The sequence below is a fragment of the Fukomys damarensis genome, unplaced genomic scaffold, assembly GCF_012274545.1.
Source record: "Fukomys damarensis isolate Sample0158 unplaced genomic scaffold, DMR_v1.0_HiC HiC_scaffold_14, whole genome shotgun sequence".
Classification (NCBI taxonomy): domain Eukaryota; kingdom Metazoa; phylum Chordata; class Mammalia; order Rodentia; family Bathyergidae; genus Fukomys; species Fukomys damarensis.
This window is the reverse complement of record NW_022900926.1, coordinates 14,586,783-14,601,128: the sequence shown is the minus strand read 5'-3', so window position 1 is coordinate 14,601,128 and position 14,346 is coordinate 14,586,783. Positions and strand designations below refer to the sequence as shown.

General features: G+C 34.2%; 1 protein-coding gene across 1 annotated transcript in view; it reads right to left on the bottom strand.

Moving 5' to 3' along the window:
• Epm2a (EPM2A glucan phosphatase, laforin) overlaps positions 1–13,864 on the bottom strand; it is a 64,459-nt gene extending 50,595 nt beyond the window's left edge. The window contains exon 1 of the mRNA XM_033763246.1: positions 13,694–13,864. Coding sequence (XP_033619137.1) covers positions 13,694–13,755 — 62 coding nt within the window. The 5' untranslated portion in view covers positions 13,756–13,864. The remainder of the gene's footprint in view (positions 1–13,693) is intronic.
• Positions 13,865–14,346: the final 482 nt, after the last annotated feature.

Below are 14,346 nucleotides of genomic sequence, written 5' to 3'. Positions count from 1 at the left end.
TCCTAAATGGTAAATATACTATGTTGAGGAGTTTGTTCACTGCAAACATATTTTGGGCTGCTTCTTGATTTTAATTTAATTCACATGGTTGGGAGTGATGGATTGATAACTACCACAAGTGCTCATTTTGCAGGAGGTGAATGATCCTGTTTTGTTGCTGACTGTATCAATTGGTATAAGGGATAGGGATTGATTTAACGAGTTGTTTTCTCTGATATTGTGAAAGTAAGAATGACTATGAGTCATTAGAGTCAGGGGCTGAAACACAACAATATCAGGAAGATTTATTAACCCACAGATTGAATAAAGGACAAGCCAACAGCAAAAATAAAAAGAGAAAACACTGAAGCAAGAAACAAAGACAGACTTCCAGCTCACCAATGACAAACAGTAGGGCAAAGAAAGATGAAAAGTCTGATAGTGAACCTCCAGGACACTCAGAACTCACAGCACAGGAAGTAACAAAACAGATTGATCAGGCTCTAGAAAATGTTAAAACAGAAATAATTTCCCAGATAACCATAGAGATGGTGAGCAAAATGAAAGTCATGATTCAAGACTCTAGAACACAAACTAACAAAAACCTAGATGAGCTCAGGACCATAATAGAAGCCATGAAGGCCCAGCATAAGAAAGAAATGGAAACAATGAATGCCCAACATAGGAAAGAAATGGAATCCATTAAACAGATTCAAACAGATATCCGGGAGATTAAAAAATCTATTGAAAGTGTATGCAACAGAATAAAATAATACGAAGATAGAATCTCAGATATAGAAGATAGGATCACAGTCACCCTGAAAAGAGAGGTCTCTTAAAAACAGTCAGAGAGCATGACAAATCGATCCAGAAACTCCTAGATGATTCAAAGAAGAATAACACAAGATTGATAGGAATCCATGAAGTAGCAGGAGAAACTGCAAATGACTTAAAAAAGCTGTTCACAGAATTAATGACAGAAAACTTCCCAAACAGAGGGGAAGAATTAGACATACAGATAAGTGAGGCATATAGGACTCCAACTAGTCATGATCAAAAATATCTACACCTAGACATATAATAATCAAGATCCCAGAAACCCAACAGAAGAACAAAATACTACACATCGAAAGAGAAAAGAAACAAATCACATGCAAAAGAAAGCCCATCAGAATCACAGCAGACTTTTCAACACAAACCCTTAGGTCAAGGAGAGCCTGGAGTGAGGTATTTCAAGTCCTAAAAGAAAACAACCTCCAACCTAGACTGATGTATCCTGCAAAACTCTATTTCAAAATAAATGGGAATATAAGATACTTTCATGACAAAGAACATGTGAAAAACTTCATGAATACCAAACCAGCACTACAAGGGAATTCTAAACAATATCCTAGAAAAAGACAATGAAGATCAAAACACTAAGAGGCCCAACAGAGCAAATCAAACACTCAAGGCAAGAAACTAAAAGAAGAGGGCAAAAAATTAAAAAGAGTTAACAAAAGGACAATAACATGACAATAAGAAGTCAGTATATATCAGTTATAACCATCAATGTCAATGGCCTCAACTCACAAATCAAGAGAAACAGATTGGCAGAATGGATTAAGAAACAAAATCCAGCAATATGTTGTATACAAGAAACAAACCTTGTGCAAAAAGAAGCCCATAGACTGAAAGGGAAAGGGTGGAAAATAATTCTTCATGTGACAGGAGACCAGAAAAAAGCAGGGGTAGCAATCTAATTCACAGACACAGTAAATTTCAAACCAAAATTGATCAAGAGAGACAAAGAAGGCCATTACATTCTTGTAAAGGGAACAATTCAAGAGGAAGAGATGACAATCATAAACATATATGCACCAAATATTAATGCCCCCAACTAAATAAAACAAATATTAAGTAACATGTAAAAACCAAATAAGCACTAATACAATTGTAGTGGGGGATCTAAATACCCCACTATCACAAATAGACAGATCATCTAGGCAAAAAAAAAATCAACAATGAAATACTAGAACTGAACCAAGAATTTGAACACATGGACTTATTAGATGTCTGTAGAGTGTTCCACCCCACAAAATCAGAATATACATTCTTTTCAGCTGCACATGGGTCATTCTCCAAGGTAGATCACATACTAGCTCACAGAACAGGTTGGAATAAATGCAAAAGAATCGAAGTTATTCCCTGTATATTATCAGATCACAGTGCAATCAAGCTGGAGATCAATAGTATAAGAAACTGTAGGAACTTCACAAACACATGGAAATTGAACAACACTCTCCTGAACAATCAATGGATCACAGAGGAAATTAAGGAATATATCAGACAATTTTTACAAATAAATGAAAATACTAATACAACATACAGGAATCTATGGGACACAATAAAAGCAGTTGTATATGGAAAATTCATAGCACTGAATGCCCACACTAGGAAAACTGAGTGAGCTCAAATAAACAACCTAATGATGAATCTTAGATTCCAAGAAAAACAAGAGCAAGAAAAACCCAAAGCTCAAACAAGAGAGGAAATTATAAAGATAAGAGCAGAAATCAATGCAATGTAAACTAAGAAAATAAAACAAAAAAATAAATGAATCGAAGAGTTGGTTTTTTGAAAGAATAAATAAAATTGATAAACCCTTAGCTAACCTTATCAAAAAAAGGAAAGAAAAGGCTCATATCTATGCAATTAGGAATTTAAAAGGTGAAGTCACAACAGATCCAACAGAAATCTAGAGGATAATCAGTACCTACTTTGAGAACCTATAATCTAATAAAATGGAAAACACAGAAAGAAATGGACAGATTTCTAGATACATATGAATTACCAAAGTTGAATAAAGGAGATAGAAACATTTTAAACACCCGAATTACAATCAATGAAATTGAAAATGTAATTAAAAATTTACCAACAAAGAAAAGCCCAGTTCCTGATGGATTCACAGCTAAATTTTACAAGACATTTAGAGAAGAACTACTGCCATTACTCTTCAAACATTTCAATGAAATTGAAAGGGAAGCAATATTTCCAAACTCATTCCTGGAAGCAAGTATCACTTTGATTCTCAAACCAGGGAAAGAGGCAACTGAAAAAGAGAACTAAAGGCCAATCTCCTTAATGAATATCGATGCAAAATTCCTTAAAAAGATACTAGCAAAGAGAATACAGAGGATCATCAAGAAGGTCATACATCCTGACCAAGTCGGATTTATTCCAGGGATGCAAGGATGATTCAACATATGTCAATAAATGTAATAAACTATATTAACAGAGTAAAAGACAAAAATCATATGATCCTCTTGATAGATGCAGAAAAAGCATTGGACAAAATTCAACATTCATTCATGATAAAAACCCTGCAAAAAATTTGAATAGATGGACTATATTTCAGCATAATAAAGGCTATCTATGAAAAACGAAAAGCCAACATCATATTAAATGGCCAAAAATTGAAAACCTTCATGTTAAAATCAGGAACAAGACAAGGATGCCCACTATCACTGTTCCTCTTCAATATAGTTCTGGAAACATTAGCCATAGCAATTAGAGAAGAGAAAGAAATTAAAGCAATAAAGATAGGAAAGGAAAAAGTTAAATTGTCATTATTTGCTGACAATATGATACTCTATATTGAAGACCCACAAAACTGTACCAAAAGACTTCTAGACTTAATTGACACTTTTAGCAGAGTAGCTGGATACAAGGTCAACATCCAAAAATCAACAGCCTTCTCGTACGCAAGTTACAGACTCACTGAATGATAATTTAGGGAAACAATTCCTTTCCCAATAGCATCCCAAAAAAATGAAGTATCTAGGAATCAATCTAACAAAAGAAGCAAAAGACCTCTACACTGAAAACTACAGCACTCTGAAAAAAAGAGATCAAAGAGAATATAAGAGAATGGAAAGATATCCCCTGCTCCTGGGTAGGAAGAATCAACATAGTGAAAATGGCCATACTACTAAAACTGCTATACAGATTCAATGCAATGCCAATTGAAATTCCAACACTATATTTTACGGAACTAGAAAAAAGAATCCAAAAACTCATTTGGAATCAGAAGAGACCTAGAATAGAAAAGCCATCCTAGGCAACAGACCCATGGCAGTAGGTATAACAATTCCCAATCTGAAACTATACTACAAAGCCACTGTGATAAAAACAGCATGGTAATGGCAAAGAAACAGATGTGAGGATCAGTGGAACAGATTGGAAGACACAAAAACAAATCCAGATGTACTCAGCTATGACCTCTTTGCCAAAGAAGCTGACCATCCTCAGTGGAGGAAAGATAGCCTCTTTAATAAACGGTGTTAGAAAAACTGGATTTCAACTTGCCAAAGATTAAAACTAGATGCTTATCTTTCAACATACACTAAAAATTAAAATTAAAATTAAAATCCAAGTGGATTAAAGTTCCAAACATTAAAATAGAAACGCTAAACTTGCTGGAAGATAAGTTAGGCAGAATTCTGGAAGACATTGGCATAGGAAAAGACTTTATGAACAAATCCTCAGTAGTACGGGAACTAGCAGAAAGAATCACCAAGTGGGATCTCATCTTATTAAAAAGCTTCTGTATTGCAAAATAAACCATCAACAGAACTAAGAGTCAACCTAAAATGTGGGAAAAAGTTGTTACCAGCTGCTCCTCAAACAAAGGACTACTATCGAGAATATATAAAGAACTCAAAACAATCAGCTCCCCCAATATAAAGACCCAATTCATAAATGGTCATCTGAAATGAACAGACATTTCTCAGACAAAGAAGTAAAAGTGGCAAGTAAATATATGAAAAAATATTCCACATCACTGGTCATTCGAGAGATGCAGATGAAAACAACACTGAGATTCCACCTCACCCCACAAAGAATGGCTGCTATCAAGAAATCAATCAATAACAAATGTTGGCAGGGTTTGTGGGGAGAAAGGAACCCTTCTCCATTGTTGGTGGGAGTGCAGAATGGTGCAACCACTATGGAAATCAATATGGACATCTCAAAGAGCTGGGACTAGAGGTTCCATTTGACCCAGCCATCCCTCTGCTGGGTAACTTTCCAAAAGAATTAAAAGAATCCTACCACAAAGATATATGCTCACCAATGTTTATAGTTGCACAATTTGTAATAGCTAAAACTTGGAAATAGCCCATTTGTCCATCAGATGGAAACTGGATAAAGAAGATGTGGTTTTTCAATAAAATGGAATACTACTCAGCCATAAAGAATTAGAAATTAGATACATTCTTAGAAAAATGGATACATATTGAGGATATACTCCTAAGTGAAATAAATAAGTCACACATGTGTAAATACCAAATAGTTTCCCTGGTGTGAAAAACTGTAATAGTACATAAGATCCTAATGGTATAATTGACCATGTGAAATAAGAAGAAAGGTGCTAAAGGTGTAGGGAAAATGGGAATGGTAGCAGAAAGGTAATAAGGGAAAAGAAAAAATATGACAAAATTAAAATTGGAAATAAAGTGTTTGTAATTGGATAGGGGAGGAGGGGGTGAAGGGAGGGCACGGACAAGGGGAAAAAATGAGAACCAAGACCTGTCATGTAAAGGTACAATATCCCAGTAATGAATGTAACTATAATGTATACCTAGAATGTACCAATCAACTCAATTTAAAAAAATAAAATAAAATAAACATAAGATAGAAATATTCCCCCAGTGTGTTCACTGACAATAACATAAAGACACCAGGTGGGCTTCCCGAAGCGGACCTTCTGTAATTGTTGTTATAATGCAATTAATTCTAGATCTGAAAATAGGGTATAAAATCCCAACCTGCCAAGGCTCCAATTCTGTATCTTAAACTTCTTTATGATCTGGCCACAGAAAATTCTAGAAAAAGTCTACTTGAGCTTGTCAAACATTTTTTGTATCTTCTTTATTCATTTAATACACGAGAGTAACTCCTCTTCAGTTGTCATGGCCAATACTATACTGGAATTGGAAATCTAGTGGAAATGAAAATGTCTGAGTCAATACATCTCCATTCCATGCATTTCCCAGTCTATTCATTGCATTCAAACCTACAGATTCTTCTCACTTCCGTCAGAAGGCCTTAACTTCCCATCAGTCACAAGCTCAATTTCAGGTCTCCCGCTGCATCCACCCACTGCCTCCAATTCTCTGCCTTCCTGCCACACCCATGGAGAAACTGCTTATTCTCCTGGATCAGTTCATTGCTGCACATAGATATTTTGTATAACAGTTCTCCTCTTAGTCATATTTTTTTCCTATTCTCTGTGATCATTTCCATTAACATGAAAATACTCTGCAATAGCTCTTATTTATAAATTACTCTATGTGTCCTCCTCTCTCTGTTCCTTTCTGGAGGAAAATTCGTATTCTATAGTAATATTAACTATTTTACCCATATTACCCATATACTGACTTATGAATTTAATTTCCTGAATTTGTACAATAAAATAGCCTCTCTTTCTTACTATCATTCCTGTAGAAGGAACCTGAGGTCTGACAATCAAATTCTCGCCAATCTCCCTTCCATTCAACAGTGATCAAGGCATTTCAAAATGATACAAAATCATAATTTAAATAACAATGCTGTTGATAATGTACAAGGCAGCACAGAATCCAGCTGTCTTCTTTATAATTACACTGGTTCCACGACAGCACTATCAGCAGAAACTGATTTCTTCATATTCTTTAGCAGACAGGTTTTAAATGACTCCCAAGAGAAAAGAAATAAGGGAGTATGGGTGCATTAGATCATATTTCTGCCAGTATGCTAATATGTATCAATAATATTTTGCATCTGAAGTAAGACTGAAAATAAATCATTCCAATTTAGTCATATATAATTATATAAAATATATTTTACTTAAAAGACAAATATTTAATATAAAATATGTTTTAAATCATAAGAGGAAAAAAATCCATTAATTACTCTGATGACATAAAACATAGCATGAGGAATCTCACAAAACCACTTATTACTCAATAAATATTATTACCCTATTAGAACGCAACGAGAAAGAGGAGCATCTGTTTTCCTTCTCTTCTAACATGGACAATTATAATCCTTGTTTTAAGATACTGTCACTTGAGATTAATTTTTTTCCTTTGGCCAACAACGTGTTTAACAAAAGAATTAGGACGATTTAATTAGGTCCAACTGCATGCAGAATTTTGTGGCTATCTTCTATTTATTCCAAAAGGGAAGTTTTTGACAAAATTTGGTTATAGGACTGGGGATTTACCTCAGTGGTGCTATTGCCTGCCTTGCAAGCAAAAATTTGATGCCCAGTGCAAAAAAAAAAAAAAAAAAAAAAAAAAAAAAAAAAAAAAAAAATGAGTAATGTAAAAACTGTAATAAGCTGGGCATGGTGTCATCCCAGCACTCTGGGAGACTATCTGGAGGATTGCAAATCCAAGGCCTGCCTTGGCAACTTGGGCATTTAGTGAGAATTTGTCTCAAAATTTAAAATATATATGTACGTTGGAGCGGCTATCCTGGACCTCCGTCTTCCACCTTCCCCTGAATGCTGGTCGTGGTGCAGTTGGGGCCGGGGCGTGGCTACCCAGTCCTCACCTTCTGGCCCCAGGCAGGCTGGAGGGAAATGTTCCACATCACTGGTCATTCAAGAGATGCAGATAAAAACAACACTGAGATTCCACCTCACCCCACAAAGAATGGCTCCTATCAATAAATCAAACAATAACAAATGTTGACGGCGTTGTGGGGAGAAAGGAATCCTTCTCCATTGTTGGTGGAAGTGCAGACTGGTGCAACCACTATGAAAGACAATATGAAGATACCTCAAAGAACTTTCCATTTGACCCAGCCATACCTCTGATCTTTCCAAAAGAATTAAAAGAATCATATATGTGATATATGCGCACCTGTGTTTATAGCACCACAGTTTGTAATAGCTAAAACTTGGAAACAGCCCATTTGCCCATGAGTTGGAGACTGGATAAGGAAGATGTGGTTTTTCTATAAAATGGAATACTACTCAGCCATAAAGAATGAGAAATTAGATTCAGTCATAGGAAAACAGATACATATTGAGGATATACTCCTAAGTGAAATATATAAGTCACACATGTGTAAATACTGAATAGTTTCTCTGGTGTGAAAAACTATAATAATACATTAGATCCTAATGATATAATTGACCATGTGAAATAGGAAGAAAAGGGCTAAAGGTGTAGGGAAAGTGGGAAGGGTAGGAGAAAGGAAATAAGAGAAAAGAAAAAAAAATATTAGAAAATGAAAAAAATGGAAATAAAGTATTTGTAAATAGGGAAGGGAGGAGGGGTGAAGGGAGGGCAGGGGTAAGGGGAAAAAACAAGAACCAAGACCTGTCATGTAAAGGTACAAGATCCCAAGGATGCATGTAACTGTATTGTATACCTAAAATGTACCAATAAACTCAATGAGAAAAAATTATATAGATACATATGCTTAAAAAGGATACAGATGTAGTTCATCATGAAAGCTCTTGATTCAATCCCCAGTACTTTAAATAAAGTATATACATACTTACTAAAAAATTATAGTATACTGGCTATAAAATATATGTATTTGTCCAAATGTAGCTTCTGTAGAGTTGGACTGACTATATATTTTGGGCTACAAAAATGCAGGAAATTATCATCTAGAGGCAGCACAAGAATTTGGTCCCTGGATCTGAAACCAGAGAAGCTGACATAGAGCACAATCATCTTTTAGGTGAATACAGTATAACATGTTGGCAGAATGTCACATAAGCTTTAGCTTTTGAAATTAGCATCAATCATTTCTAAAACTCCTTTTGGTAGTTCTAGCACAACCAGCTTACTTTGCAAATTAGGAAACTGCAATTTCTGGAAGTATCAAAAATTGTCTCAAGCTTATCAAGGAGTAATGAGAAGGCTAAGGATAGAACCCAAGTTCCTTACTCACTTCCAAATGATTAATTTCATCCACTTTGTAAAATACATCAGATAAAATACTTTAAAATTTGCAAAATTATTGCTCTGCAGTGTTTAAAATGATTTTGAGGTTAGAAAATTATTGTATATATTTTCTTTATAAGCCAATAGGGTTATAAAGTATAAGTATGCTTTTACAACACATTTTCTAAATTGTAACATTTTTAACAATCTAAACTGTAGTGTTCATTAAGTCTAATTTATGTCACTTGAAATGTGTTCAATCGGCAATAAACCTTTTCAAGAAATAGAAACAACAATCCTTTCCCACTAATGTATCATTAACTTAGTTATCTGTATCTTTAAGGCAAATACATTTTTTTCTTGAAAAAGTTCCACTGAAGAAGGAGGTGCAGTCAGTAGTGTGTATAGTCTGAATAAAATAAGATATATTGCCTTTTAAATCTCCAAATCTGAAATTTGAGGGATAGCAGAATGTTCTTTTCTAAATGACATATTTTGTAGGATGTCCCGTACCCTAGCATGCCTGGTCCAGTTCCATTTTATACATACTGTCCAAGCTTAATATTTAAAAATCCTCCTTGAGGCAGGAGGATCATTACGAGTTCGAGACCAGCCTGGGCTACATAGTGAGTTCCAGGTCAGTCTCAACTACGTAGTGAGACCTTGTCTCAAAAAAAATCCTCTTTTTACTCTCAAAAATATCCCATTTGGGAAAAACATTTTCATCACCCTAATACTGCTCTGTCACATTTCTGTACAATTGACCTTACTCTTCTCTTTTGCTTGACTTCTCTTTCCTCACTGTCCACCTGAAAGAAATCTGCATTGTTGCCCAATGTTCTACTTCCCCATAAAGATTTATTTCCACTAACGACTTCTGTCCCTCGTTACACTGTATATAAAACTTCATTACAGCAATTACTTCACAAAATTAAACTGTTTACATGATTGCCTTCCACTACAGCATGAGTTCCTTGAAAGCAAGTTTCATTGTCCGACATTCAATATGAACTACAGAGTAATCCATATAATTTTTGATGAATGAATAAATTTACCATATACCCTATTACATAAAATTTAATTGTTGCAGAGCTGCACTCTTAAAAGTGCTCACATTTTGAAGGACATGACAATTTAAATTCAATGATCTATTCCAACCATAAAAAGAATGTGTGGCATAATTCCCTTCCTATCTTCAAACTAAATGGTTATAGTTTGTGCCTATAAATTCTTAGGTTAGTTTTAATATCTCTATTGTGATGTGTGCTGAAACACATAACCTATCTATTTTAGCAGCCAGAATAAATTTTTACATTACAGTTAGGTGAACATGAGAAGCAGATAGCAATTAAGTGTTTTAATTTACTAATGAAATATATGAATGTCTGTTCAACTCTTTTCTTTTAAACTGAATAAATATTTTTATCTTTTTTAAGCCCAAGTAAGGGTCCATGTAGCTGGAATATTTAAGGAGAGTTAGACCAAAATGACTGAAAGTTCTTAAAAATATTCCTTAGTAGTTTTAAACTTTATAAAACTAATTACAATAGTTATCAAATATATGTGTGCATAAGTATCTTATGGATTATTTAAAATAAAGATTCCAAAGATTTGATGGAGAACACAAATCTGTATTTTTAAAAATTAGCTCACACGGGCCGGGGATTTAGCTCAGTGGTTCTGCCACCTGCCTCGTAAGCACAAGGACCTGAGTTCAATCCCTGGTACCAAAAAAAAAAAAACAAAATTATCCCACTCAATTCATTTCTGTGTAAGTTTCAAGACTTAACTGTGAGAAACACTGGAGAGTTATAGGACTCCTTAAAAGCAAAGGTATAGGATTAGGTTCACAATAAAGAATTTTTATTACCAAGTTCCCAGTTCTCCACTATAAAGATAGAGAGAGGAACAACAAATACCATTCATTGATGTACATAAGTATATATGTGTATACACCTAATCAAATATCTATATATAAAAATACTGCGTATATGTTACACCTAAGTATAAATACATCCCTCTGTACCCATGGGGAATTTGCTCAAGGATCCCCAGCACATGCCAAAATCTGTAGATTCTCAAGTCCTTTGTACAAAATTGAGTAGTATTTTCCTATAACTTATGTACATCCTCCAGGATACTTTGAATCATTTTTAGATCATTTATAATACCTAATACAATGTTAATGCTGTGAAAATAGTTGTTACACTGCATTGTCTAGGGAATGATGGCAAGAAAAAATCTGTCCATTCAGTATGAACACAATTGGTCGAATCTACAGCTGCAGATTTCATATAAATGGAGAACTGATTGTATAATTATTAAATCTTTAATACAATATGTATTATAAATACAATTTACTTGATATTATATATAACAATAGGTTGCATTACCTGAGAATTCAGTACAATAGAGACTTGAATGTAAAACCTATTGCATTAAAGAAAATAAAGAAATACAACCCTTCCTTCATAGTTGAGTATCTGAACTACAATTCCTGCACATCTCACATATGGGAAGCTGAAGAAATGCATTCTTTAAAAACTGAAGTACCTGTAGTACTTGGGGAAGCAAAAACCTCAGAGTAAGAGGGTACCCCAAAAAGATTCTTCCTTACCTTCCCATTCAGTGTGAAGCAGAAAGAGTGCTCAGGAGATCTGCTGAAGGAGGTAAGATCTACTCCTATGCACGAATAGTTTGCAGTGAGAGGCAGAGACTAAGCTAATAATGGTAGACAAAACTCATGCCATCCACATGTGATAATCAACCTAGACTTTCATAGAATAAATACACACAACTAAGAAAATGGTTATCTTAAAAGCTACCACAAAAAAGAAAGACCTGAATAAATAAAAAATAAAGAATTCTGGAAGAAACATGATCACTCCACTATGAGTGATCTTTAAATAATCTGAGATTCTCAAATATATCCATTCATAAACTAGAACAAAAATATATACTAGAGAATACTAGAATAAGTATGAACCCATGAAAATTAAGAAGAAAATTACCAAAGAGAAAATTCAATAGTTTAATTTTTTTAAATGAAAATGTTTTCCAAAATATAAAGCAATAAAACCAATGTATGAAAAATGTAAGAGAAAGATTAAGACTAGAGTATAAATCCAACAGGTTTAACATCCATCTGAGAAGTATCTTTAATGAAAAAGACTCATATGACAGGCCTAGACCTGACTCTTCAAATAAAAAGGTCCAGTAAATGTCATTCAGGACAAATAAAAAATGACCCATAAATATACACACATTAAGTTGTGTGGACCCAGTGGTTCAATATTTTGCTTCTTCCCTTTGTCTCTTTTATGTTTCATTTTCTAAATGATATCTCATGAGCTCATCACATGGAATTTCAACTATATTTAGATAACTCCCAGTTTTATAGCTCCATTTTCAACTTCTCCAAATTACCAGTATCAAACTGATATCCTTCCTGTAATCTAACAGAATTTCTAATATACGACCAAAATAGAATTTTTATCCCACTCCATATTCCAAACTGCTCTTCTTGCAGTCAACCCTATCTCAGTGAGCAGCAATGCCATTTACTCCATCACTCAGAACAGAAAACCATAAATCATATCTAACTCTTTTCTTTCTCGTGTGCATCCAATCTGTCGGCCAGACTAGCATCAAACAGGAATATGTAAGAAAAAGAATAATAATTTGTTAACACAAGGATGAAGTTGCACTTTTCTCTCTCTTAACTCACCCTCTGTATTAATTATAGCTTTCATCTAAAACAATACATTTTTAAGGGCATGAGAATGCAATTCCTTGCCTGTGGTGTAAACCTGGCTGTTCTATAGCAAATAAAACTTACAAAATGTTTTAAATGTGGGAGATTGGTTTTAAGTTTAAAATCATCAAAGCATGAAAGATATTTAGTAAATGAAATGTAAATTCTATAAACTTTGAAAATATAAAATTGATAAAAAATAGAGGTTAATTGTTAGGGGTAAATATGGAAGGAAATGCAGGGGGAAAACTCCCCACTCTTACAAAACAGGAAATCATAGTCATTTTGAAAAATTGATGGATCACAGTGGGGAGAAAGTATAAGTATCAGAGAATTAAACTCACATGCAATAGGGAGGAATCGGTAGCTGTCTTTAAATGAATACATTAACAAATAAAGTATGTGCATCTTATTTCAGATTCCAGAAAACCTAAAGTAGTTAAGTACAAATAGAAAGTATAAGCACAAATAGAAGAAAGTATAATGTGCCTAGCTTCTTATTAAACATTCTCTTGGGCGTTTGAATTTGTATTGCATCATATGTTTCTGTTATAATAATTAAATTAACAAATTTACAAACTAGTCATAAATAATAAACCAAACAATTCCATCAAATCAAGTTGTGTGTCTTGTTTTGCACAGTTATCTGAACAAGATTTTATAAAGAGAAGCCAAGTTTTGTCTCACTGTTGATCAGTAACATAAAGGACACAAATGCTGATGACCTAGAATACTGCAATGCAGTTCTTATTTTTAATCCATTACATCAGTACAGAGATTGGTTTTCTACTGTCCTGTCAAATATGTTGACACAGCATATCTATCTAATAAAAGAATTGTATGAGAAAAGAATCCCATTTAGACCAAAAGGGCTCAAACACGGATTCACTGTAATTCATCTCCTGAAAGCACTGCAGGACTCCAGGCCTCTCCAAAGAGAGATTCTGCAGTTTTCCATGGAGTAGAAACAGCCATTGTTCCAACACTACCTCTTATGCTACTGTTATGTTAATAAACATGGCGCTATTTTTACCTTGAATAATGCATGGCTTGGTGGCCTGCAATATTAAAATAGAAGTCTGTTGTGTGCTTCATCTCATTGGTGTGCCCAGTGGCCTCTATCCAGTGTCCTATCGGGAGGCAGTAAACACCATCTACCAAGTTGTTTTCATTGTAAGTACAGCAGCGGTCATGGTGAGGCCCATTGCCTAAGACAAGGAGAAATGACAAACAGATCAACTAAATCAGTATTTTGCTTAAACAACTTCAAACTGGCCGATACAAAATTAATATGATGAAAATAAACAAAGCTGCTTAATCTACACATTTCAGTATGAACAAAATAAGAGCAAGAGAACGGTAGGAATTTACAGCTACTTATGAAAATCACACAATTCTGTGCTCCTTTTGAGTATATGAGGTTAAAAAAAAAAAGCTTATTAACTGTTTCAGAATTTAGTAGCATCACTTGTTGCCCTAAGAGCCCTTTATGAATCATTTTGTACCCAGTTACCTGCTAAAAGGGGGTTGTAAAGCCATCAATGTCCCAGTATTCCATAATTCTATCAGTCTGGTATGCAAATTTAGAACTAAAATCAGTAATAAAGTTTCTTAGCACCAGCTTCAACAATGCATGTATTGATATAAATACATTAATAAAAAATAAAATAAATGTGCACACCTAAT